At 57.5% G+C, this 25,094-nt stretch overlaps 9 protein-coding genes across 9 annotated transcripts; 4 read left to right on the top strand and 5 right to left on the bottom strand.

Annotated features, from left to right (window-relative positions):
- Nucleotides 1–71: 71 nt before the first annotated feature.
- Nucleotides 72–1,574, bottom strand: VTJ04DRAFT_1855 (uncharacterized protein; the record flags this gene model as incomplete). The annotated part of the gene is made up of 1 exon (XM_069359588.1): nt 72–1,574. One exon carries the CDS (start codon nt 1,572–1,574, stop codon nt 72–74), a length of 1,503 nt encoding a protein of 500 aa, XP_069224463.1.
- Nucleotides 1,575–2,262: 688 nt separating this feature from the next.
- On the top strand, nt 2,263–5,891 carry VTJ04DRAFT_1854 (uncharacterized protein; the record flags this gene model as incomplete). The annotated part of the gene is made up of 2 exons (XM_069359587.1): nt 2,263–2,730; nt 2,778–5,891. The coding sequence occupies 2 exons, from the start codon at nt 2,263–2,265 to the stop codon at nt 5,889–5,891; spliced, it is 3,582 nt and encodes a 1,193-aa protein (XP_069224462.1).
- Nucleotides 5,892–6,697: 806 nt separating this feature from the next.
- On the bottom strand, nt 6,698–8,074 carry VTJ04DRAFT_1853 (uncharacterized protein; the record flags this gene model as incomplete). Its single annotated transcript, XM_069359586.1, has 1 exon — nt 6,698–8,074. One exon carries the CDS (start codon nt 8,072–8,074, stop codon nt 6,698–6,700), a length of 1,377 nt encoding a protein of 458 aa, XP_069224461.1.
- Nucleotides 8,075–9,843: 1,769 nt separating this feature from the next.
- On the top strand, nt 9,844–10,674 carry VTJ04DRAFT_1852 (uncharacterized protein; the record flags this gene model as incomplete). Its single annotated transcript, XM_069359585.1, has 1 exon — nt 9,844–10,674. One exon carries the CDS (start codon nt 9,844–9,846, stop codon nt 10,672–10,674), a length of 831 nt encoding a protein of 276 aa, XP_069224460.1.
- Nucleotides 10,675–10,717: 43 nt separating this feature from the next.
- Nucleotides 10,718–13,122, bottom strand: VTJ04DRAFT_1851 (uncharacterized protein; the record flags this gene model as incomplete). Its single annotated transcript, XM_069359584.1, has 2 exons — nt 10,718–12,802; nt 12,859–13,122. The coding sequence occupies 2 exons, from the start codon at nt 13,120–13,122 to the stop codon at nt 10,718–10,720; spliced, it is 2,349 nt and encodes a 782-aa protein (XP_069224459.1).
- Nucleotides 13,123–13,407: 285 nt separating this feature from the next.
- VTJ04DRAFT_1850 (uncharacterized protein) lies at nt 13,408–15,441 on the bottom strand (the record flags this gene model as incomplete). Its single annotated transcript, XM_069359583.1, has 1 exon — nt 13,408–15,441. One exon carries the CDS (start codon nt 15,439–15,441, stop codon nt 13,408–13,410), a length of 2,034 nt encoding a protein of 677 aa, XP_069224458.1.
- A 328-nt stretch (nt 15,442–15,769) lies between these two features.
- Nucleotides 15,770–17,163, top strand: VTJ04DRAFT_1849 (uncharacterized protein; the record flags this gene model as incomplete). The annotated part of the gene is made up of 3 exons (XM_069359581.1): nt 15,770–15,926; nt 15,985–16,252; nt 16,305–17,163. The coding sequence occupies 3 exons, from the start codon at nt 15,770–15,772 to the stop codon at nt 17,161–17,163; spliced, it is 1,284 nt and encodes a 427-aa protein (XP_069224457.1).
- A 435-nt stretch (nt 17,164–17,598) lies between these two features.
- Nucleotides 17,599–18,632, top strand: VTJ04DRAFT_1848 (uncharacterized protein; the record flags this gene model as incomplete). The annotated part of the gene is made up of 2 exons (XM_069359580.1): nt 17,599–17,836; nt 17,896–18,632. 2 exons carry the CDS (start codon nt 17,599–17,601, stop codon nt 18,630–18,632), a joined length of 975 nt encoding a protein of 324 aa, XP_069224456.1.
- Nucleotides 18,633–21,251: 2,619 nt separating this feature from the next.
- On the bottom strand, nt 21,252–21,503 carry VTJ04DRAFT_1847 (uncharacterized protein; the record flags this gene model as incomplete). The annotated part of the gene is made up of 1 exon (XM_069359579.1): nt 21,252–21,503. One exon carries the CDS (start codon nt 21,501–21,503, stop codon nt 21,252–21,254), a length of 252 nt encoding a protein of 83 aa, XP_069224455.1.
- Nucleotides 21,504–25,094: the final 3,591 nt, after the last annotated feature.

The raw sequence follows: 25,094 nt of genomic DNA, 5'->3' as shown, positions 1-25,094 counted from the left end.
TCCGTTGCCCCAGGCCACCACTGAATCGATGACATGCGAGTCGCCAAATCACTGATCCTAGAAACACTCCATTAAAACACTGTCACAGCAGACACCCAGCCTGTCTTGAGCACCTCGAACACCAGCCCTGGGAACCCGTACAGCGTGGTGGTTGTATCCTCGCCCCGGCCCCTGACATTCCCAGCCGAGCCAGTGTCCCCTTCCCATCCCCCAAGGAGTTCGCAGCTACTTCCTGGGCTATCTCCCCATCCTCGATTCAACACCATCCCGCGCTGACTGCGCTGGGCCTCGGCGGGTGAACTGTACGCGGGCGCCCAGGCAGCACGCAGTTGGGTCTCAACCTCCGGGAACGGGGTCTCTGACGTCGCCCCGCCGGGAAGGTAGCTGATCTCCCAACGGCAGCGCCGGTATCGGTTGAAGGGATACGACCCGGGTACGTTTCCGTGGATAATCAGCTTCGTTGCTACCTCACGGTCGGGGGAGGTGCCGCGGACAGGAGGCGAATCGGGAGGAGTGGTGCCCGCAGGCGCTGGAGGCGGTCGCGACGGTTCTGTGGGCGGCGATACCAGGACGTCGAAGCCAAGGTAAAAATAATTGTAGAAACACTCGCGTGTCATGTTGCCTGCCGCGTCCTCCTCAATGACCTCATCGTTGGAGTCATCAGCGTCTGAGGCTGGGTGTGACGAAGACTGGTCCGTATCGGTGAGGTCGTCAGGTCGCCGCAGGTCAGGACGAGTAGCCGCCGAGTTGCTGGTGGCACGCAACTTGTGGATATACATCCTCTGGTCGTTCTTCCGATAGATGGCATCAGGTGGTCCCAGCTCGGCAATTAATTGCTGAGGTGTCGTCTCCCCAAGGGTCAACCAGAATGAGGTGTTGGACCATCGACGTACCAACTGCAGCTTGCCGCCTCCGTGGATGCGGATGAGAGACACTTCGTCCGGACTCGAGTCCTTGCCCTTGGCCATTGGTGGGAAGAGCCGCACGCTAGGCAACACCTCCGTCCACAAGGTCCCTCGGGCCGCCGCCCACGAGTCGCCGCTGAAAACCGCCATGGAACTGGGCACGGACGTTGCCGACAGCAGCGAAACCACATCTTTCCCCGGAACATATTCCTCTGGTTTCATGGGAAACGAGAAGGCGACTCCCGGGTATGACAGTAAGTATGTCTTGTCGGCGGCGAGGTACTCGCCATCGTAAGTCGGGCCAAGGAACCGTTGATAGATGTGGCGAAAGGTCGGGCCTGCCGTGCCATCGCTCGCAGCCTGGGGCCGCACGAGGTCTCGTTCCTTGTCGTTGGCGGGCTTGAGGAAGATATGGATCTTGGTAAAGTCGGTCACTTCGATCAAACGAAGGCGCTGCTCGGGACCGTCAAAGCGCAGGCGCAAGCCGTTTACGGGCAAGGCGATGTGGATCTGGGTTCGAACGGGGTCCTCTGGGAGGTATGTCAGGTTGATCTTGGGGAAACGCTGGGGTTCTGCTTTGAGGCGGGTGAGGACGTCGTGGAGCGAGGCTCCAAGCACGAGGAATCCCAGCGCCCGGCCGGGGTGAAGCTGGGCGCTGAAGAGCGACATGGTGAGCTGCGGAGGGAAAATGAAGTAGTCACGCCTGGAAGTAGTAAGGTAGATGGGTATGACTTGGAAGTGGATGGGAAGATGGGAAAGACGGTGATGGTTGACAGAGATGAGATAAGGTTGAAACAAGCAGCAGATAGTGTCACCGATAGGGGATGGATGGCAGTGATGCTCCACGTGAAGCCGCCGAGGAGAGCGGTCAAACGTCATCCGGCAGGCACCGGCACGCGGACAATGGCGGGGCAGGTGGGGCCCGGCAGGGATGACCAGGGGTCTGGTGGACCCCCAACTGTCTGGGTGGGGCTGCCGGAGCCGGCAGGGCAGGCTCAGGTCAAGTGGGTCGGCGACGTTGCCCCAGCAACCAAGACAGCACGGGACCTTGGCTCTTGGCGCATTGTTTGTGTCGCGCCAGGAAAGCTAATCGATGTCCCCACTCGGAACTCGCGTCACGCACGGATTTTGAACCCACCACACCGCATCCAGCATCCATGTCTTCGCGGGGATATCGACAGCATTGAATCTGTTGAATACTTTTTTTTTACAGCTTGCCTACACCGTAGGTATTTACATGCGATAATTGTTCGTGTCGACGACTCGTCAACCCACCAGCCCCAACCCCAAATTCCCAGAGACCATAGCGACAACACAAGCACACCACCACCAACAACCCCCCCAAAAAACGCGCTCCATGGAGCGCAGAACCACGTCCATGGCGTCGAGGCAAGGCGCCGGACGGTCCAGCCTGCGGCCTGGCACACGGCCCAATGCTCCCTCTCGTCTCGGAATGACCAGGAACGCGCCATCACGGCTCGCCCGCGCGACATCACCAGCAGAGTCCCTCGCGTCGGTCGCCACGCCCGCCGCCGCCGCGGCGGCGGCGGGGACCAAGCGCAAGGAGCGCGACTTCGACCCTGACGATGGCGAGGGTGGTACCAACATCACCGTCGTCGTGCGATGCCGAGGCCGCAATGAGCGCGAAGTCAAGGAGAACAGCGCCGTCGTGGTGCGCACAGAAGCTACCAAGGGCACCGTCGTCGAGCTCTCGATGGGACCCAACGCCGTCAGCAACAAGACGTACACTTTCGACCGCGTGTTTTCGCAAGCAGCCGACCAAAAAATGGTCTTCGATGAGGTGGTGCGGCCGGTATTAGACGAGGTAAGACCTGGACTCTCTCTCGTCTCATGTTTCTTGCTGACCAGCAGATGCTCGCCGGGTACAACTGCACCATTTTTGCCTACGGACAAACGGGAACTGGAAAGACGTACACCATGTCGGGTGATCTGACCGAGACACTCGGGATGTTGTCCGATAACGCCGGTATCATCCCGCGCGTTTTGCAGGCCTTGTTCCAGCAGCTTGAGCAAGACGAGCGCGAGCACTCCGTGCGGTGTTCCTTCATCGAGCTCTACAACGAGGAGCTGCGCGATTTGCTCGCCAGCGACGACGGGTCCAAGCTCAAGATTTACGACGACACATCACGAAAGGGCCATTCGACGACCATGGTGCAGGGAATGGAAGAGCGCCACATCCTCAACGCCGGCGATGGCCTGCGGTGGCTGCGCGAGGGCAGCGTCAAGCGTCAGGTGGCCGCGACCAAGTGCAACGACCTCAGTAGTCGCAGCCACACCGTTTTCACTATCACCGTCTATGCGAGGCATAAGCCAGATCCCAATGCCAAACCAGACCCCAACGGCGAGGATTATCTCATGCTCGGGAAGCTCAACCTGGTCGACCTTGCCGGCAGCGAGAACATCCAACGGTCCGGCGCCGAGAACAAGCGCGCGGCCGAGGCTGGTCTCATCAACAAGAGTCTTTTGACTCTGGGCCGCGTCATCAATGCGCTCGTGGATAGGAGTCCACACATTCCGTACCGAGAGTCCAAACTTACGCGGTTGCTGCAAGACTCGCTTGGCGGCCGGACCAAGACATGCATCATTGCCACAATATCGCCGGCACGCAGCAATCTCGACGAGACCATCTCGACGCTCGACTATGCCTTCCGGGCCAAGAACATCCGCAACCGTCCTCAGCTCAACGCCCTAACCACCAAGAAGACGCTCCTGCGCGATCTGGCTGCCGATATTGAGCGCCTCAAGGCCGAGCTCATTGCTACGCGCCAGCGCAACGGCGTTTACCTTTCCAACGAGATGTACGAGGAACTGACGGTGCAGAACGAGTCGCGCCGCATTCTCACCGAGGAGCAAGCTGCCAAGATTGAGACGCTCGAGGCCAACCTCAAGCACAAGCTTCAAGAGCTACTTTCTTTGACGTCGAGCTTCATGGGGCTCAAGAAGGAGCATGAGAGTACGCTCGCCCGCCTCGGCGAGACCGCGGAGCTGCTTGACCAGACAGAAGTTGTGTTGGCGTCCACCCGGAAAGCTCTGTCCGAAGAAACGCATCTGCGCCGCGCTCACCAGGCAACCGAGGAGCGTCTGGCCGCAACCGGGAATGATCTGCTGCGCGCTGTCAAGCGCGCCGTCGGTGATATCGATGCCCTGCGCGATCGCGACCGCCGCCGGGTTGAGCTGGCCGCCATCAACCAAGATGTGTGGGGTCAAGAGCAAGACCACATTTCCGACGTAACGGAGCTGGTCGAAAACCGCATCAATGAGTTCCGTCGTGGTCACGAAGAGCATGTCGAGGCAGTTGCGCTACGCGTGCGCGATTTCGTCGAGGAAGAGATTGACCGGCTCGAGAAGGCTCAGACAGCCCTGGACGAAAACTTGGAACGGTTTACCGAGTCGAAGACGGCATTGCTCGAGCAACAGGAGCGGTCACGCGCAGACATGGACTGCGTACTTGACGAGATCAAGGTGGTTCGGGACACGGTGAAGAAGCGCGTCGGCGAGAGCCTGCAGGCCGTGGCCGGTGCCGCCGAACGCATTGCCGGTGACGTGCTCGGCGAGTTGTCGGCTTTGCATAGTCATTTGCATGCCTCGTACGGCGCCCTCGGCAAGGAGCTCAAGGCCGTCTTTGATGAGATGCTACGGCATATGCGGGCCCAAAAGGCTGAGGCGGATCGGCTACGACACGAACTCGAAGCGGCTGCGCGTGCTACCGTCGAGTCCAACGAATCTGTTGCTGCTCGTATCGACGAGGTGCTGCGGGAGGAGCGTGCCCAGGCGGCGGCAGAACGGCAAGCGTTGCTCGCGCAGGTCGCGCGGCTCATCAACTCCCAAGCCGAGCTTCAGGAGTCCCGCCTCGCCGACAAGGCGGCTGCCCTGCGCGAGGCGCTGACTGAAACCAACTCAGCTCTGGAGAGCAGCGTGGCTGAGTACGCCTCGGGAATGGAGGCGTGGGCAGAGAAGGACCACAAGGCGATCGAGGACGTCACCGGCCACCGCGACACCCTCAAGGCGCGGCTCAAGGACGACTTGGCGGTTGCCAGCAAGCACAACGACTCGATTCAGGCGGCAGCCAAGTCAGTGCACGCGGAAGCCGTCCGGGCGGTGGAGGAGCAAATGCAAGATGTGGACTCGCAAATGCAAGATCTGGATGGGTTCGTGACGCGGGCCAAGGCTCACAACGCCAACGACCGCGTGCTGAATGCCAAGTTCGTCGACAACCTCGGTGCCACCGTCGAGCAGTGTTTTGCCGGCATGCACGACCAGCTCAAAGACGACGTTGTCCGGCTCGAGGCCTTCAACAACGACATGGATGCCGGCACCTCGGAGCTCGTCGAATCCCTCGAGCCTTTCCAGCACGATACCTGCAGCCCGCTCGCCGAGCTGCGCAAGCACGTCCGCAGCACCGCGCTGCGCGAGTACGAACCCACCGGCGCCACGCCAGACCGCGTCCACTACGACTACCCGACGCACCTCCCCCGGACAGCCGCGCACTCAACGCTGCTCGCCGCTCTCCGCGACGCTCCGGCGTCTCCGTCCCCTGCCGGCACGCCTGTGGCTGTCCCGTCCTCTAACGACGACGACTCCACCACCGCCACGCCCACCCCGCGCAACAACAAGCCCGTCGTCGCTCCCAGCCCCTCCCCGGCCGTTCTGCCGGACATCACCCTCACCCCGGTGCGCTCGCCGACCCGGCCGGCGGACACGCCCCAGAGCCTGCGGGAGGTGGATAAGAACCTGGCGGCCAGTGGGCAGAAGGGGCAGCAGCAACAGCAAGAGGGGAGCATGGCGCCGCCTCCCGTGCTGGGGAGCGAGCCCGGAGCACCACCGCTCAAGGTCCCGGCCGCGGCGGCAGGAGGGAGGACGAGGGGATCCCGGCTGGCGAGGCGCGTCGTGGCGGATGGAGCGGAGAACGTGCCCCCGGCTGTGATGAGGACGGGGAATAGGAGGAAGAGTCCTCGGTTACGTTGATCTCGAGCTGCTTGTCTGTGGTTGATTGGGTTGGGTTCGGATGGCAGATGGTTAGGGTTGTTGTTAGGTTGTCCGTTGAACGGTTCATTCGTTTTGTGCGAGATTCCCTTTGTCTCTCTGGGCGGCGGCGTTGGGGGGTCTGGTCGTATAACTGGATAGGCGGTTTCCATTCTGTTAGAGGGTTGGGTGATGATGGTTTGGGATGGGAGTGGTCCGTTGACATGAGGTCAGCTTTTTGTAGGGTTACTGAGCACGGATACCCTTGGCGGTTTTCGATTCTATAGGGCTAGGTTATTCTCTTTGGGCGGGCAATGCATTTTTAACGGTTTCTTTCTTGAGTCCTTAAGTAGTACTTGGTCGTTGCCTGGGCTTGTCTTGATGTGTGTTGGGTACCGGTACCGGTATTCCGTTGAGATAGCTCAAGCCATGCTTGCTTGCTCGATATATCTTGCTTGTCACAGAGCTTCACTTCGGCCTGAAGGGGCCTCTCTTTTGGTTGTATAACTCCTCGCATTGGCCTCGAGTATATCTCGACATCTCAACAGATAGATGGGACATTTATTAATCCGTCGAGCTCATCGAGCACGGGGTGAGGGATCCCATCTAAAACGCTAACCATCTTCCTACAGTATTAATACAGCTCTCTACATGACAACTACAGCAAATGTCTTGTGGAAAGTCCTACATATAGGGATAAATCAACGCTAATCCGTCCTCCCCCATCCGATTCCAATGCCCTAACACATCAAGCCACTACCCTTCGAAAACACCGATTGATGACTGCCAATGCCCAAATCCAGCTCAAGTCATTTCTTGAGCACTGTTTTCAGCCTGTCCTTGGCCCGATTCCAGTAGAAATCGACCTTCTCAACTTCAGCCTCCAAAGCCCTGACTTCGTCATCTCGGTCGACATTGGAGTCGAAAAGTCCCATAATCGCATACAGGAGCATCTCTGTCTGGTCTCGGATGGAGGAAACGACCTTGGCTGCGTCTCGAAGGGGTCCAACGGCCGTGATGTCCATCGACGAGGCAGGAATGGAGGCCGCGCCAGGGACCTGAGGGTTGTTGGCTGGCGGTGTCCAGATTCGAATGCCCAACTGATTCTCCTCGGTGATAAGCCATCCCAGACAACTCACCAGTTTTTTGAGATCCATCGGCGTTGGTCGGACAAGCTGGAGGTTGCGGTGGTCTGGCCTTAACCAGATCTGTCGGAAAGATTCATCTCCTAATCTGGCGTGAGTCCAGAATCCAGATGGTGCGGCGTTTCTGACGCACACGAAGTCAAGCTGTGCAGCGCGTAGGCATGCCTGTAACTGCGTGGGCACCCAAGGCCCGTTGACGGGGAAGAATCGCGCAGCCCGGAGCGTGGCGAGATCAGGGAAATAGGGGATCGGGTCGTAGTAATTCCAGACGTCCACCCCAGCCTTTTTGTTGGACTCGATGTACTCGGAGACTTGTTGGCATGCCGCGACAATATCCTTCCAAAAGGGATGCTCTTCGTGGTTGTCGGTATTGGCGCGGTTGAGCTGCTCAAGACCGGGTCCCAGGCCTTCCAGGTCGCACATGTTGGGATCGTAATCGCGGTACCAGTCGACAATATACTTCATCGCGGCCGGCCACTTTTCAGCGAGTTCGTTGAGGCCCCGGCAGATCATTTGGTGATGTGTGATCTTCTGCTGGTCGATTCCGGTGGATAGTAGCTGTCGCTTGCTGTCGGGCAGTGCCGAATGCTCTCCCGGCCTCTTCGAGAGTGAGGTGGTCACAGGGTCGGTCGAAGCAGGGGCACCAACCTGCTTACCCTTGGGACTCTTGTTATTGTTGGTCATTCTGCCTGATGCCGAGGAGGGCCGCGCGTTGGGTAGTTTCTTGCGCGCTCCTGGCTTCTTCGAGAGTGAGGTGGTGGTCGCAGACTCAGCCGAGGCGGGACCACCGACCTTCTCCCCGTCGGACCTCTTGTTGTCGGCCATTTTGCTTGATGCCAAGGGGGGTCGCGCATTGGGCAACTTCTTGCGCTCCTTTGGCTTACTCGCGAGTGAGGTGGCCACATTGTCGGTCGAGGCAGGGACACCAACCTGCTTCTCCGCAGAGATATTGTTGTCGTTCACTTTGTCTGAGGCGATCGCAGACTCGGTCGAGGCGGGGGCACCGACCTGCTTCTCCTCGGAGCACTTGTTGTTGGTCATTTTGCCTGATTCATGTGATGCTGGACCTTGTTGACTCTCCTGTGCGCCGTGTTAGATGATGCTGGGTCATACGCCGGACTGGTTTATAGACTGCTTACGAGATCCGACACGGTCGAGGGTGGAGATGTTGACGACTCCAAAGTGAATTGTCGTCTCCAGGAGTGACAATGTCAACCAGGATACGCCGAGACCTTGGAAAGGGTTGGTGGGAGAACAAGAGGTTTTCAGAAGAACGCTGCGGGAGAAGAGGGTCGCCTAAGTTTTCAGAAGAAGAGGTCGCAGCAGAAGAGGGTCGCAGAAGAGGAAAGGTCGCAGAAGAGAAAAAAGGTCGCAGAAGAAGGCTGCGGAACCCTCTTGGTCGCGGAAGAAGCGGGTCGCCGAGAAGAGGTTGCGGAAGAGGAACGAGTCAACACAAAGTCAAGGACAAAGAAGGCCGAGGAGATAAGACGAAATAACAGAACCTTAAACTTGAGAATGTTTGGGACCTTCAGTCTGGCCTGTTGTCGTATCTCTTCCCTGCTTCATTCTGTCTTCTTTTCCCTGCCTGTTGTTGTATCTCTTTCCTTCATTTTGTCCTCTTTTCCCTGGCCGCCCGGGTCAGTTAAAAAGTCCTGATCTGTTTCTGGCTTCAGGCAAGATGTGATGAACGATGGGAAGACAGTTTCCATAGCAATGAGGGTTTTCCTGGGCGATATTAATCACCAGCTTCAGGAGATGTTGATTCATGACCTGTAATCCGTCGAGGTAAATGTGACTATACTTCTGGATATTACTCCAGCTTTTCTGACGAAGGCAAAGAAAGGATGAGTGGTCCTCAGAGCTGCAAACCCACCTCGATCAAAGGGATGACGAAGAATATGAAATCCAAGATAATTGTATATGTAAAGAAGGAAAAGAGGGTGTAATTAGCCCTCCTATGGAACCGACTGCGATATTATTTATATCCATGAGACCCGGTGCTTGCTTAACCCCGTACGTAGCCCTCCAGTGTCACTTCATTTGTCACGGGATACTAGCTAAATTGATAAACATGGGGACTTAATGTGGCTTTAAAATATGAATAAATCTGAGGTGATGGGAAAGAGAAGCAAATTGCAAAAGGCAAACACAAAATACTAGGTGTTAATTATGACTAACAGAGAAACAAGTATTATTATTACTACACAAGAAGGAACCCATGATAGAACAAAAATAGAAAAGAGGGAAAGAAAAAGACATGTCTGGATTATGATATGAGAAGTGAGGCTTACTACCCAGTTGGATTCTGTTCTCCTGCGAAGTGTAGAGGAGGACTGTAGGTTGTTGATCGGCAGAGAGATGTTGATCAAGTGTGGGGATTTTCTGGTTGCTGACAATATGAGATATTAATTAATATTACCAGAAGAGGGCATCTGCTCGAGGTGGTGGACTTTCGTTATTCGAGCTAATATGCTCCACAAATCTATGAATGGCAAATCGTGGTGCAATATCGTGAAGGACTCGTGTTAAGTTTTAGACCTCTGCCATCAAAGTCTGTTGTCGAGCTCGAGGGATAAACCATCGGCGACGGCGGGGTCGCGGGGTTCAAGTTACATCGAGGAGCACCGGCGCCGGTGACTCGAACGGCGAACAGTCTCACCGAGATGCATTAGGTTAGCTCAAACCACTCGCCAACAGATACAAGAGCCCCCCAAACCCGGGCTCTGTAAAAACAAGACCAACCCCCAGAATTTGTCTCAACCCACCTAGTCCATCCATCCTCCAGCAGCCCATCCCAGCTCCCCACCACCATGTCCTCCCATCCCGACCTCACCGGCTTCCGCGCCCTCTCCTTCGACTGCTACGGCACCCTCATCGACTGGGAAACCTCCCTCGCCCAAGACCTCCGCCCTCTGCTGGACTATCTCCAACCCCACCACCCCTGGAACCTCAACCCCCTGCTCGCCGTCCAGCGCTTCAACGAAATTTCGGAAAGGCTCTGGGCCGAGCAGCCCACTCTGCCCTACGCCGCCAACCTTTCCTCCTCCTTCCGCGACCTGGCCAAGCAGCTCGGCATTGATATCGAGCAAGACGAGAAGCTGTCTGAGTGGGCAACCCACTTCGGAGGCGGTCCCGGTCGCTGGCCTGCCTTCCCCGACACCGTGGCTGCGCTGGCCCGCCTGGCGCGCCGGTACAAGCTCATCGTCCTGAGCAACGTGGACGAGGACCAGATCAAGCGGGCGACGGAAGGGCCGCTGTCCGGCGAAGGGTTCAAGGGGTTCGACGCCATCTACACGGCCGAGCGCATCGGCAGCTACAAGCCCGACTTGGCCAACTTTCGGTTCCTGCTGGAGCATGCGAAGAAGGACTTTGGGATAGATGCCGCCGGCGGGGAGCTGCTGCATGTGGCGAGGAGCTTGACGGCGGATCATGTGCCAGCGAAGCAGATCGGGCTCAGGAGCGTGTGGATTGCCAGGGGAGGTGATAAGCCCGAGGGATATGGCACGGGCGGAGATTACGAGCAGTTGAAAGTGGAGGGGAAGCTTGGGTTTGAATGGATTTTCCAGACATTGAAGGACTTTGCTGATGAGGTGGACAGGCAGTTCGAGGAGAAGGAAAGGAAAGAAAAAGCTGATCAATAAGTCCTAACTCTCCAATCAGGGACGAGACGCGACTGTATGTTAGCTACAAATATGAATCCAACTCCTCCGACGCCGCGCAGGCCCGTTTCGGCGGCCGTCTGGTCGTATCCTCCCCTCTCCAGCCTTTCCGGATCTTGATCGGCCGCAAGAACCAGTCAGCGTGTACACCACCCTCCATCTCATCCACGCTATCTTCATCCTCCATACCCGCAGCCTTCCGCGCCGCCGCCTCCGTCCGCCCATGCACCTCTCGAAGGTGCCTGATGAGGTTGGTACGCTTGGCGAACCCCTCGACGGCCCTTGGGCACGTTGGGTATGGACACAAGTGGGAGGCCGTTGCGGGGGTGCCTGACCTGCTTCTACGGCGGCGGCTTCTCGACCGCCCACGCGTCTCGGGTTCGGTGATCTCAGCATCGGTGAGGAGCGTTGGCGACGGCAAAGGCGACTCGTCACGGTGGACTTCTCGGAGGTGTCGCTCAAAGTTGGATTTCTTGGTGAACCCCTCAACCCCTCGGGGACATCCAGGGTGAGGACACCGGAAATACGCCCGTGAGCGGGTGCCTTCGGCGTCAGTAAGCTCGGCATCGGTGGTTACTTCGGCTGTCGAGTCACCGTGGAAGTTGCGAAGGTGCCGTCTCAAGTTGTATCCTGTGGTGAAACCTTCGACACTCTTCGGGCAATCAGAGTGCGGACACATAAGATACCCAGATGTGGTGAAGCTGCTGCGGCTCCGGCTGCGGCTGCGGCCGCGACGAGGCTCTGGCTCTGGTTCGGGTGAGGGCGATGCGCCAGGGTGGATGCTCGCCTGTCGGCTGACAGCGCGGAGCTGGCGGAGCTCAACATCGCTGTCGCTTTCCTCGTCAGAGGATGCAGGCAGAGGAGCGTCAGGGACGTAGTGCGCCGTCTGGATACCGCCCTGCGGCCCGTCCAGGGTGTTCATCGTGATCTCTTCGCGGAATAACGTCGCGCAACGCTGGGCAGCACGCGCGATGACCTTAGGCGGGAATCCGGCCATGGCTGCTGCGCCGAGGACATCTCGCCAGTCGCGCAGGCCCCATCGGGAGAAAAGTTTCTCTCTGTTTTTCTCGGACGTGACCGATGATTTGGAACTTGCGCGGGACATGGAGCTTGGGCGAGAAAGAGAGCTGGCGCGCGAAGACGCGACTGAGACCGCTCGTAGGCGTTGGGGTTTTCGACCCTCTGTGTCTTGTTGACTTTGACTTCGGCCCTGGCTTCGATCCTGCCTGCGACGCCGGCTTCTGCTGCGGCTGTGGCTCTGGCTCCTCCAGTCCTGACTGTCCTCGTCATCCTCAAACCTCGGGATTTTCTTCTTCTGCTCGCGAGCAATCCTGATCAACATCTCCCGCTCTGTCTCGCCCTCCAGTGGGACATATGCTCTCCGCGGTCGACCACGACGGCCAGTCCTCACCACCGGAGGCGGCGAAGGGCTCGACGACGGCGCGGGAGTGTCTGGCTCTTGCTTGATGTTCTGCTCGTCTTCGTCCTCGTCCTCGACGCTAGCTTCGGACCACGACGATGATGACATGTGTCCTAGGCCAGCCACCCGTTGGTTGTGCAAGATGGTAAGGGTATCATCCAACCGCGCCATAATACGCCGTGCTTCGGGGCGGAGCAACGCATACGACCGCTCATCGTCGGCCGATACAGTCGGTACCAGCAAGGGCGACCCCGCGCCATGGCGCTTGCGCAACCGCAACCGATCAGCCCGTCCAGGAGAGTCCGTTTCGTCATCGCGGCCCGTGGTCTCGCCGGGGTCGTCCTCAGTGGCAGTAGCTTCTCCAGCGCTCTCGATCGACGGCATCACTTGATCTTGGCCACCGCCCTTCACGCCAGGCCCAGAAGTGTTGCCGCCACTACTGCCACCAACCCCTCCATCCAGACCCCTCCGCCGAAGCCGCTCCATCGCGTACCTCAGCATCACGGCCGCGATCTCCTCCTCCAATCGACACCCGGCAAACGGCGGCGCGCCATCGCGCCTCAAGGTGAATGGCTCATTGATGTCGTCGGCCGTTTGCGGAAGCAGCCCATCATCAGGCACCTCGTCGACAGGCATCGGCCAGGCCGTCCATGTCTTGCCCGGGTCCCATGGTGTCTGGGGAGTGTCATCCTGGGAAGGGCTGTTAGCATTCTTTGAGCCAGTCGAGTGAGAAATGAAAGTATTACCTCAACGTCTGGTCCTTTTCGCAAACCCTTCCGTAGTGCAAATGCATTGTACAGATGTATGGAGAGGTCAGAGCGACGCGTCCCCTCATAGGCGGCCCAGGTTTGGCGTTCGGCCTCGGTCCATGTTCTCCATGTCGAGGGATGTCCTCGCCATTTGTTTGGGCGTGAATCAGCTTCATCGTCGAAATCGGCAGATGCAGGTAGAGACGGAACATCCTCCGGCTCTTGTTTTGGGGTCCGGTCCTCATAGGCGTCGTCGGACATGATGACGATGTCGTTGTGAGAAGTTGACGTTTAGATGAAAGTGTGTTGAACGTGGAAATTTTTCTACCCAAGCGGTGATGAACACAACCATATCATGTCACAAAACCACTTTCAAGATTTCATCGTACCAATCACCCATGGTTCAAACTTGTGTCATATTCATCGTTTGTGGATTGAACTTGATCAACTTTGACTGAAAACAAGCAAACCAGAAAATTATTCACATTGAACCCTAACCCCAACAACAACCAATCTATGGTATCATTAGGTACGACAACCTTCTTTCTACGACGACGCCGCCGCCGCCCTCTCCTTCTCCAGCTTCCTCCTCTTCTGCCGCAGCTTGGCGTCCTCGGCGCTCTTCTTGCTATTGCTGTACTGCATCTGCTCGAACAGCTTGCGCTTCTTCTTGCTGAGCATGCCCTTGGCCCGCTCCAACTCCTCCGCCTCCTGCTTTTTCTTCTTCTCGAGCGCCTTCTTGGCCTCCAACTTCGCCTTGAGCTTGGGGTCGACCTTCTCGCGCTTCACCGCCTTGCCCGTCAGCTCGGCCTCAAGCTCCCGTTGCCGCTGCAGCGTAGCTTCTTCCTCTTCATCCTCGTCCTCCTCTTCCTCTTCTTCTTCTTCGTCCTCCTTCTCCTCCTCGGAGACCCCGTTGAACTCCTCATCTTCCTCCTCATCATCGTCATCATCCTCTGCCACATCCATGTCATTTTCCACCTCCGAGTCGCTGCCCGCCTCTCCCTCTCCCTCGTCCTCCAATGCGGCCTCGATGGCCTCAGCCTCTGTCTGCTGCTCCTCGAGCGGCAGTGTGGGGTCATACTGGCCCTGGGTCGGCTTGACGAACGGGCTGAGGTGTGGTGGCAACTGTGCACCAGGGGCGTACTGCTCCGGGCTCTTGAGCTCCTCATCGTTGACGCTATCCCACACCCACTGGGGCTGCACGTAGACGCGGCCCGGATACCGCCGGTTAGTTCCGAGCTTTTGCGACGTCTGGTTGTCTTCCCCATCGCCATTCTCGGCCACGGCGGCCCGCACCACCGGCCGATCAACGATCTGATGCGTGATTCGCGGGTCAGACTCGTCATGCGTAAAAGCGCCAGCGCCAAGCACCTCGTCCCAACCGATCCGCTTGCAGCCGAAGGCGCGGAGCAGGAACTCGAGTGGCTGCCGAGGGGTCTCACGAGACAGGTACACGGTCAAGCCGGCGAAGAGTTGCGAGGGGTCGCTGCTGCTGTATGCAGGCTGCGGCAGCACGTCGCCACCTGGCGCGGCTGGCTCGAACTTGTCGATGGCGTCGCTGGGCTGTTCGGCTTCGTTGTCGTCCTTCTCAGCACCGTTCGCCGCACCATCCTCGGTCCCGTTTGCTGCTGCTGCCGCCGCCTCTTCGTTCCGCATTTGCTGCACAAGCTTATCCACCTCGGCCTGGACCTTGGGGTCAGGCCCTTGTCCCTCACCGTTGGTAATGGCCTTGGTCTCGGGAGCGGTGAGGTTTGCACCCTCGAGGGAGAAGGCACCCAATTCGGCACCGCCCTCGTCCTTGAGCTGGTCAAAACGTGGCGGGTACTTGAGGCCAATCGAGGTGTACAGACGATAGTTGACGAAGCCGAGCAGAGTCATGTAGAACTCGACAAAGGTGCCCATGATGCGGAAGTCGATGTCTCCAACAATGCGCTGGTTAAACTTGTAGGGGACAAGCCACAAGACGTCCTCGCCCTGGATGTTGGCCTGATAGTAGATACCCTTGATGGACAAGAACGACTTGCGGAGGCTGTGAGAAGCGATGAGGTAGTGCTCGAACTCGAGGCAGAGGCGTTCGCAGCGGGCGATCATCTTTGCGGGAACGGCGGTGGTGGAGGGAAGGTTGGCGAACAGGAACAGCATAGACAAGCAGTCGTCGAGGTCGCGCAAGGCATCCGCGAAGGTCGGATAGCGCTCGCGGATGATATGATTAAGCGTGTAGCGCGGCTTGCCCGTCTTGTCGGGGCGAGCAGCATTGCGCTCGAGACGGGCGGCATCAGACACATCGCCACGGCCGAGCGCGCGAGAGATCTTCTTCTCGAGGACCTTTTGCTCGCGGAATTTCTGAAGAAGCGGCTCGTGAAGAAGGAATTGAATGTCCTTGGTGTAGTAGAAGGTGGTGCTGGCCGTGGCTGACTTGGACACCTTCTTGCGGTTCCGGGGCTCGCGCGGGTAGATGCCCTTCCAGATGCAGAGCTTGCGGAAGTCGGGAAGGCTAAGTTGGAGTTTCTTGACGGCCTGTGTGCGCGTCATGTAGTTTTTGGCCTGGCCGGCCTGGCCCTTCTTCTTGACCTTGCCCATGGTGACGGCTGTGGTGTTGTCTGTTCCTGTCTGTGTGTGTTGACAGTTCCAGGTTTTCTCTGCTTGTTTCCGTCTCCAGCGGGGCGACCATCATCAATGGATGAAATCCAGGAAATTTTGGAACAGCAACTTTTTGTGCCGCTCTTCACCGCCCGCAGCGATAAGATTAGCGTCCCTGCCAAGACACGACCTGCATCCACACTGGCTGCGTCAAGACAGCAGCGCATCCACGCATCACAGCCAAATCCACACACACCTTGAGGAGCCCATTTCCAGGTTCCCGGCTCCAACCACTACACCTCGACTCCCCCGGCAATGGCGAATTGAGATGGCTGCTGCCGCGAAGGTATCCCCGGGGCAGGCGGCCGGCCTGTACGCCGCCGCGGCAGCTCTGCGACTCGCCGTCTTCGTCTTCTTCCCCGGACTGTCCGACCTGCTGGTCTCCCGTGTCGAGGTGTCGACGCCCGTCACCAGCTTCAAACGCCGTACGCATTTCGATGCCTTCTGATCTGAACATCTCCGAGCTGACTTTCTCGTGTCCAGTTCAGGAAGGCCTCTTCCTCTATAACCATAATGTCTCCCCTTACGATGGCGGCGTCTACCACCAGGCCCCCCTCCTGTTACCACTCTTCTCGTTGCTCCCGAACTTTGCGACGCTGCCGCTCCTTACCGACCTCGTCTATGTCGCCTTAGATCTTCTGAGCGCCCGCGCACTATGGCGCATTGCCGACTCTGGCGAGGCCGGCTCGTCCGCCTTGTTCACCTCGCCGCGGCGCGCCAAGCGCTGGAGCGGCTTTGTGCTTGCTGCCTTGTAGGTCAACTCATACCATGGGCGACCAATGCGGGACCATGCTGACCGTCAGTTTCCTCTTCAACCCCTTCACACTGGCCGCCAACCTCGGTCGGTCAACCAGTCTCTTCTCAACCTGCGCGATACTCCACGCCATTGCCAATGCCGTGTCGGGCGCACCGTTCAGTGCCATGGTCGCTCTGGCCTTCGCCGGCTACCTGTCTCTGTCCCCGATTCTCTTGCTCCCGCCCCTCGTCTTGCTGGCCTATGACCGGAGGCCCCAAAACAGCCGAACCCCTAAATCCATACTCGCCTTCGCTGCCGCCTGCACGTCCGCCGTCGCTGTCGTTTTGGCGGTCTTGTTCCTCCTGTCGTACCTCGTTACGGGCTCATGGGAGTTCCTACCATCGACATATGGCGTACAGCTGACACTGTCAGACCTCGCCCCTAATGTCGGGCTGTGGTGGTACTTCTTCGTTGAGATGTTCGACTCATTCCGGTCTTTCTTCCTGGCGGTGTTTTGGCTGCACCTGTCGAGCTACGTCGCCGGTCTCACAATCCGCATCCGCCGCCAGCCGTTGGTCGTCTTGACTTTGCTTCTCGGCATCTTCGCCATTTTCAAGCCATACCCTAGCATCGCCGATACGTCGCTCTTCTTGGCGCTCGTGCCCCTCTACCGCCATGTCTTCCCTCTGATGCGCTACACCTTTTTGAGCGCGTCGGTCATCTTGTACTCGGCCTTCCTGGGGCCGGCCTTTTATTATCTGTGGATCTACGCCGGCAGCGGGAATGCCAACTTCTTCTACGCCATCACTCTGGTCTGGGGTTTAGGACAGAGCCTGTTGGTGTGTGATCTGATGTTTGCTGTGTTGAGGGATGAGTGGGAGGTGGAGCGGCCTGAGATGGTGGGTAAGGAGATTCGGCAGATATAGATATGGGAAGCGTGGTAGCGCTGTTGTTCATTGCTACCATCTGCACCAGCGTGATACATATCAATAGGTTAGACATAATCACCAATCTCTGATTCCTGACGCCAACTCCTGCGATTGAGACCCAAATGTTGTTGGCTAGAAAATGTGATTGCAATTTGGGTTGAATCCAACTCGGTAATGAATATGCAAAGCGAATGTCGGCTTTCAGTGTAGTCTACATTTGATCCAACTCTCAAAAGCCGCAGGTCCTTGTAGTTTGCCCTGACCTAAGATTCTGGCCTCCGACATTGCTCCGTCGGCCTCGGGCCGGTCCGGTCCTTCACCTCCGACGTCATAAGCGGCGGTCTGCCCGTTATGGAACCCCGGCGCCCCACCTGTCACACCTCCGTCCGAACTCTCACAAGTCATCAGCGTCTTCAAACCACAGATCACAATATGGCCCCAATACGTCGCTACCTCCGGATCACAAAATACTCAGTTCTGGAATGCCGCATTTATCTAGACAACCCGGCCCTTGCTCAGTCATGGCTGCTCAACCCGCGCGACCCTGTTCTACCGCGTGTCATTCAGGCCGTGCGCCCACTTGTCCTCCCCAAGCTGCGCGAGGAACAAGAGCGTGAGCGAAGCAATAAGAAGAACAAGAAGCGCAGCATCAAGGATGTGGTTGTCCAGGGTAAGTCCGTCTCACAACTAACTACGTGGGCTCGTCGCTTGCTGAGCCATTATTCGCAGATGACTTCGAGGTCGCCATTTTCCTGACCGAGACCGACGTGCGGCACTCAATACTTCACAAGACGAAGCTGCTACGTGACAAGGTCCAGACGCGACTTACGTCCAACTCATCGCGACTTGTCGGGGCGTCCCGTGAGACACCTGTCGACGTTGATGCGGCTGACCTCCCAGGAGCAGGGGACGATGCGCCGGCGCCTGTTCTCCGCGAAGAGGATGAGGATGTCAACCTAGCCGATATCCCGATGATAGAGGGGGAAGGGGGGTCCCCTAGCCCGGGGCCCAAGCGGCGACGTCGACCACGTGGGCTCGGACAGGGGCCAAATGATTGGGACAGCGATGTGGAGGAGCTCGAAACGGACTCCTCGGTCGAGTACCTGGGCGATGACGGCGAAGAGAGCGATGACTCTGCTGCTCCGCGGCGCCCACAAAAACGCCGCAAAGACCAACCAACCGCCGCCGGGGCCGGTGCAGTCGGAGAGGGGGAAAACGGGCCTCGGGACGACAAGAAGAAAATGGCCTTTGACATATCGTACGAGGGTTTTGCCATCTACGGACGGGTTTTGTGTTTGGTGGTTAAGCGACGCGGGGTTGGGAGCAATTTGGCCGGCGGGCCGCCCGGCGCCGCGCAAACCGGCCGGCCTGGAGGTCAAGCGATGATGGAGAACTGGATCGCCTCGACGCAGATGCCACCCGAGGACGACGCGGCTGTCGGCGGGAATGAGGACGACGGTGCCTGAGAGCCGCCCGCCTGCCCTGACGCCCGGCGGCGGGGATCGTCGCGGCGCGGCGCGCTCTTGGCTTGGCTTGCCTTGACATGGTTCGATCAGCCGCCTGATGTCATGACAGAGCCCCATCAGATTTGTCATCTCAACTTTCAGATGTCTGGGGGATGGGATTTCCCGAACACGATCCCGTCGGCTAGGTGCCTGGTGCATTATCCGAGGTCCATTTGCAATGGAGAGTGCACCTCTACCGCCTACGACTATCGTTCTCTTGCACTACACTTCGCCATCCATCTGTAGTGTATAGCTTCATTTGACCCAACCCATGGGCGATTGAGCTTGGGTCCGAACTCGACGATCATCCCCAGACTCGACTCCTTAAAATAGAGCACGACAGCCGGCATGATGCAAGACATCTGTGCTGAACCTATATGTGAAGATGATAAGGGTCCAGGGACGAATCGCAAAGTTTACTTTGGCGTAAACGCTGATCTGCGTTCAGGCGCCGCAATGCTTTCCCGTGCTATGTTTGTCCATACGGCATACACACACACCATCGATCAGCCGAGGAGACCACCTCTCTGCTGCGTAGTATGCCGTCGGTACGGGGTAGTGTATGCGGACTACTGTACAGAGTATCTACAAACGATATACGCGTTCAATAATAGCCGCCCCGTCCCGAATGATGCGAGCGCGGGAAGGCTAAGCGGCGCACGGCCGCGCGCTACGGAGTACAGCGGCATATGTCAGGCACTCCCGCTCCCCTCGCCCGAGTCCGCTGCGGAGTGGCCACAATCTAGGTTCATCTTTGGAGATAGGTAGTACATACGCGCGGGAGAGAGTCGTGAATGCAAGCATTGTTACGAACCGTGGACTCCGTTTTCCTTCCACAGTACACTCAGCTGGACCGTCCCGTCGTCAAGCACGGCAGCGACTCGATATTGAGATCGGACCCCATGCCGTCCTGCCTGCCTCCCCTAGTCGCGCCGTTGTGTTACAAAGAGAGACATTGATTTAACTACCCCAGACTCGGACCCGGCCTCGATCGGGGGTACCAGGCGCTGATCTCCGACCCGGCAAAGCTGAAAGGATAATCGGGTGAGGCGTCGTCAGCTGGAGAGAGGCTGCGTGTGGCTTGCAGTGCTCGGTGATCAGAAACGTTCACAACAGACGATGGACGCAGGGAGAGCTGGAGGCCTTGAGTTGGCATGCTCTGTTGTTGCTTGCTTTTGACAGCATTTTCAGCTGTGAACCAAAACACCAAGTTAACCCAGTTCAACCATTTTGCGCGCACCATCGCAACAATGCAGTCAAGACTAACGATACAATACTGTCGTAAAAAGTGAACGCACTTGCGTTCGGCACCGAACCCCCACGTAACTCCGAAACAACTCTCTCTGGTCAAACGGAAGGGTTTGCCCCAGCCACCGAGGATGGTGATGCCGAACGGCTTCGGCTTCCCCGTTCTGGTCTGGCCGGCCTTGGAGCTCGCAAGCTTGGGACGGAATAGGAGATCTCCCAGGAGAACGCCGTCTTTTTTGCTTGGCTTTTTTGGACCCGATCGACTGCCGTCAGTGCGCGGCCTGCCCTGGAAAGGGGGACGGTGCGCCACCCAGGGGAAAAACGAAAGCCAAGGAGCAAAAATTCAACGCTGTGGTGCCGGAAATAGCGCTACCCTGGCAGGCCAATACGTAACCAGGACAAGGGCTGTTTCCAGGTTGAAATGTTTCCTGGTTGAGAGCGAAGTGAACAGATCGCAACTGTCCTCGGGATGCCATTTTCGGGTTCGGGATCAGACACGTGAAACGAACACCGCGTTCATGATGAGATAGCACGGAACAATTGAGGCTCTGCTGAGGGAAACGAAACGACATGAATACGTACCAGGTACGGAGTCAGGTAGTACTGCATGGATGAAGATGCCTCCCACGCTCCGTCATCTTCTCAAAACAGCTCCCATCAAGCTGTTCATCCGAGAACACGAACATTCAAAACGGAAGTGGGCAAAACTCCAGGATCCTCTGTCCATCTCTCCTTTCCCCGAAAAATGCGTTGGGGCTGCACGCGATCGTCCAGGGGCTGGAGCAATGCGTCATCCATCCCATCAGAGCCAGGAACTGCCACCACGTGGTGGCAGGGATGCAACCACTCAGCTGGGCTTGGATCCTCGGCTCTTAAGACCCCTGGTTTCAGAAACTTTGAACGGACTGCATCCTCGACGCTCATTGGACAAAGAGCGGGCATCCCTGGTCCGATGTGCCCGAGCAGCTGGGCCAAGTCGTGTGTGCTTGGCGAGGAAGTCAAGGAAAGTGAGCTTGTGCTCGCCTTCTCTTTTGCTTCCGCCGCATTCCAATCTCCACCGCACAACGCGGGTGGTCGTGGGGGAGGTCCACTGCAATTTCGGGAATCAGAATTTTATTTTTATTTTTTTTTCTCTTCCGCCTTTTTCCCCCGATTATGTTCATGCAGCCGTAACGCGGGGGTTGCGTTTGTGTTGTTCGCTTTGTTGTGCTTGACGGACGTCGTCGGAGGCCGGCAGGCAGTCGGAGACTTGTGTCCGCTGCTCCGGCACCCCAGGCTCCCAAAGCTCTCGGCACATGAACGACACAGACAGAAATGACGAAATCCTGCGTGTCAGGGATCAGGGCTGACCAGGGCAGAGATAACGCTGATGGTGTGGGTGGGGATTTGAGAAGTTCCAGAAACTTGCCCAGCCAGGCTCAGGCTCAGGGCAAGGGCAAGCTCACCACTCTCGTGTGGTTTTGTTGGTTGTTGGTTGCTGCGCCTGCTGACATGCAGGCCGTCTGCGAGACGCAATTCGCTGTGCCACAAGCATGCCGTGACATCACGGTAAGGCTGGGTGCTCTGCAGCGGAGGGGACGACATGACATGGCATGGCTGAGCCCGGCAGAGCGGATCAACCTCATGGCCGTTCCATGGGAAGTGTGTGATGTTTTGCACGGCGTGGCAACCTTGCGCTCACCGCCGGCATGCTTGTGGAAAGAAATTGATGCTTTGCCTACCGATATACCTAATTCTCACCCACTCTTGGGCGCACAAGACCACACAAAATTTTGCCCGCTGAGATAGTGCCGCCGGCTGTTCGGAGCGACGATGCTGCTCTGCGGCCATCCGCACCGCCTATCCTCATCGTACCTACCCCGCGTTGGGCATGAATCAAACTTTTCAACACCAACATCTCCGAGCCCGAGCTCGTCACATCACAAAAGCCGCGAGACGGGAGTGAAACCGGCGGTGTGATCGCGTCGTCGAGGATCCCCAGCCAACGACAGGTTTCCGTCGTTCTTCTGGAAGCTCATGAGGTCAGGATGGCCTTGCTTCACGGAGGAACGATGACGGGCACGCCGCGCTGGGAATCTCCGCAGCATCCATCGGTTTGTCGGTGGGTTGGGTGAGAGAGGGGTGCTGCCAAGGAAGTGTCCGAGGTTGAGACGGCGCTCCGGGCGGTGGTTGGGGCATGCTACCCGTCAAGTTCCGTTTGCTTGGGTCAGATGACCGAATTTCTTACACAACCCAACATCATGGCATCCGGGTCAATATCGTGGGATGTCACGGCAGCCAACAACCATCAACTCCGGCTCACCGCTCAGCAATCTATCATGGATATCAGCGGCGGAATGGATGCCTGGATTGGGGGCGGATGAACAGGCGTGAACCGGACGTGAATTCATGAGTCAACAACTCACCTGCCCACATCATGCAAGGGCTCTGCACGCAAGCAACTCACGCACACAGGCTGCGTCTGCGTGTGATGATGGACGGTTGCGGCTTGAGCGGGTCTGGAGGGCAAACGTATTGGTTCCAAGCTGCCGGGTCATGTCGGGTTTGTACGGAGCTCCGAGCGGAGAACCGTTTGGTCAAAACGGTGGGTTTCCTCCGTTTAGCCAGCTGGCCCACCTGATCGTTGACCATCTTTTGCCTTTTCGCGGAGAAGCAGACACACCAGCAGTAAGGCCTTCCCACCAACGCATACGTCAGTGTTTCACCTAGATTCGTCCCTGGCGTTTCGATTGCTTGCCATAATCATTGCTGAGTGAGATTTCTGACTGTGAGCCCACTAAGCCTATGCGCCTGAGGAGTAGCGTAGGAAACAAAATCCAAATGGAAATCCGGTAGAGTTGGACAGCAATCGCCGATTATCATGCGTGTTGCACAACGATACCTATCAGGTTTGGTGGTGGGTTACTGCGCCTTTCCGTGAGGAGGGTTGTGCGACGTTCGGTTGTCGGCTGCTATGATGTTATGGGGCGCCTACTTAGTATAATGTTTGTGATATGGATGGTTTTGCTGTCCTCAACCCTACCTGGGTGGCCGTGCCGTGCCATCGCCAGTGCCCTCCCACGCCATGACCTCACAGAGTGGTAGGCAGCGGGGATGCGAACCAGACATGTCAAAAAGCATGGCTGTTCGGAGTTCGGCAGCCCACAATGGCTGCGGAGTGCAGACGACATCATGCGCACGTCCGTACTTTGTACTTCCAAGTCCTCCATCAGGTATACGTCCTAGTATATGGTTGTCCAAGACTCTTGTGTTCCCGTGCTCGGTCCCGTGCTCTCGTGCCGAGCGTGCAACAGAGGCGTTAAGGTGTCACATTAAGCGCTGATGTCACGGCGGCTCGTCTGGGCAGAGACGCGAGTCAAAAGTTTACATACACTGGAGAAATCCCAAAAGAGCAAGCGAGTCGTCGGGTGTTCAGAGCATGGCACTAAACATCTTCCAGGTTCACTTGGGCAAAATCTGAGTATCGCCCTCTCTGCATCGCTATCTAATGCCCTGTATGAAATGTACGTATCTGGCTTCGGACGATTGATTGACGTGCCGCCATGGTTGGATCTTCCGGGATTTTCAAATTCGCCCTGCTTACACATCCATCAGATAGGTAGCCTTGTTGAAACGTTGGTCCGTGATGAGTCATGGGGGAATTTGCAAAGTCTCCGGCACACTAAGCACTCGGATTCCCAAATCAAGAAAGCTAAGAGCCTCTGTTTCGGTGAAGGTTATGCTCGGCATGCTCGTCATCCCACCTTCGCCGTGCCATGCATACCACGATGCCAACCCTCAGCCCTGGGCTATAAAACACTGTGCTATGCCAACGGTCCAGCGTTTCGAGGTTGTCGGGCACGACGCTACGCGCTTTGCAGCGCCGGAGAAATTCCCTACCTACTCCGTACACTACCCCTCACATTAATGGGCCAAGCGGTGCTTTGCCTGCCAGAGGTGGAAGTCTATCAGACGGACCTGTGACGAAATGCCCCTCTGCCCCAGTGCGGTGCGGGGAAACGGAGCGTCTGGGACGTGGGGTTCCTGTCCGCCCGACGTGGACTGCAGAGGTGCGGCGCAACACAGCCTGGCTGTCCGGGCACCAATCAAGGCCAAACCAACTCCCGTCCATCCCGAACCCATTCTTAGAGACACAGACAGTTGTGTTCCTGTTTTTGTTTGCCGGACGGGGGGAGAGCGGCACGGCCATCAAACAAGCCTGGGTATGATGTAGACGAGATGCAGCGGCGATGCGCAGCTGAGGCTGGTGGAAGGAATCGGTACCAAGTGGACTCCTGACATCAGCAGACGTGAGGCTGAGAGACAACCTTTGAGCGGGAAATCGCTCAATGGAGAAGGATGTCGCGAGGCTGGCTGGCGTTCCGTTCCACCTTGTAAACCGCATCGATCGTCAGGCTTGGCCTGGTTACCCCAGAGCAGAGCGATCACTTCCAGGGAAAAAAAAAGCAAGCCGTATGCGGAGGAGGTGCGGTTGATTGGCTTTCCCCGCGACACGTCCTTCAAAGGAAGGAATGGACACGATGATGATGCCATCAGGGCACTCAAACAGGCGCAACGGGTTTGTGATCAGCCCGACATCGCGAGGTGGCCTGCCTGGCTTTGTGTTGAAAGTTGCAGTGGCTTGGAGACAGGGGGATGATCTGGAGCAGCCTGAGGTGGTAGTGCGCGCGCACGATTTCGAGATACGAAGTGAATTTGCCCTGATCAGGGCGCCACCTCAAGGGGTCATCATCCACATGTCCGATGGCTGGCAGCTTCGATTGTTTTCCCCGCGAAGGTCGTAGAAAGCGGCCGGCTGACCACCAAAGCAGCCAGCTTCCCGATTCTCGTCTCGGCGCAGAAGGGTTTGACTGATGTTCCCCTCGTTGGCTTATTGCGCAAAACAAACAGCAAGCAATCAACATGCCAGCACAGCATCCAGGCGCAGAAGCCTGAAAATTGTCAGCAGCCCCTGATGGTGACTGACGAAGCCCCTGAAGGCTGCTGACGGTAGCCCAAGAGATCTACCAGGCCCCCCCTGAACCTCATTCCCGTTTTTCTGCGATGAGGAGCCCAGCAGACGCAGAGGTACGCCGTTGTGTAATGGCATACGTTTCTGCGTCTTTCTTGTCCCGGTTTTGTTGAAATTGCTTGTGGGGAAACAAAAGGAAGCACCACAAAAATGCAGTCACTTGT

Source organism: Mycothermus thermophilus, assembly GCF_041956435.1.
Source record: "Mycothermus thermophilus strain CBS 625.91 unplaced genomic scaffold VTJ04scaffold_1, whole genome shotgun sequence".
NCBI classification, from domain to species: domain Eukaryota; kingdom Fungi; phylum Ascomycota; class Sordariomycetes; order Sordariales; family Chaetomiaceae; genus Mycothermus; species Mycothermus thermophilus.
This window is presented reverse-complemented; position numbering and strand designations above follow the sequence as displayed.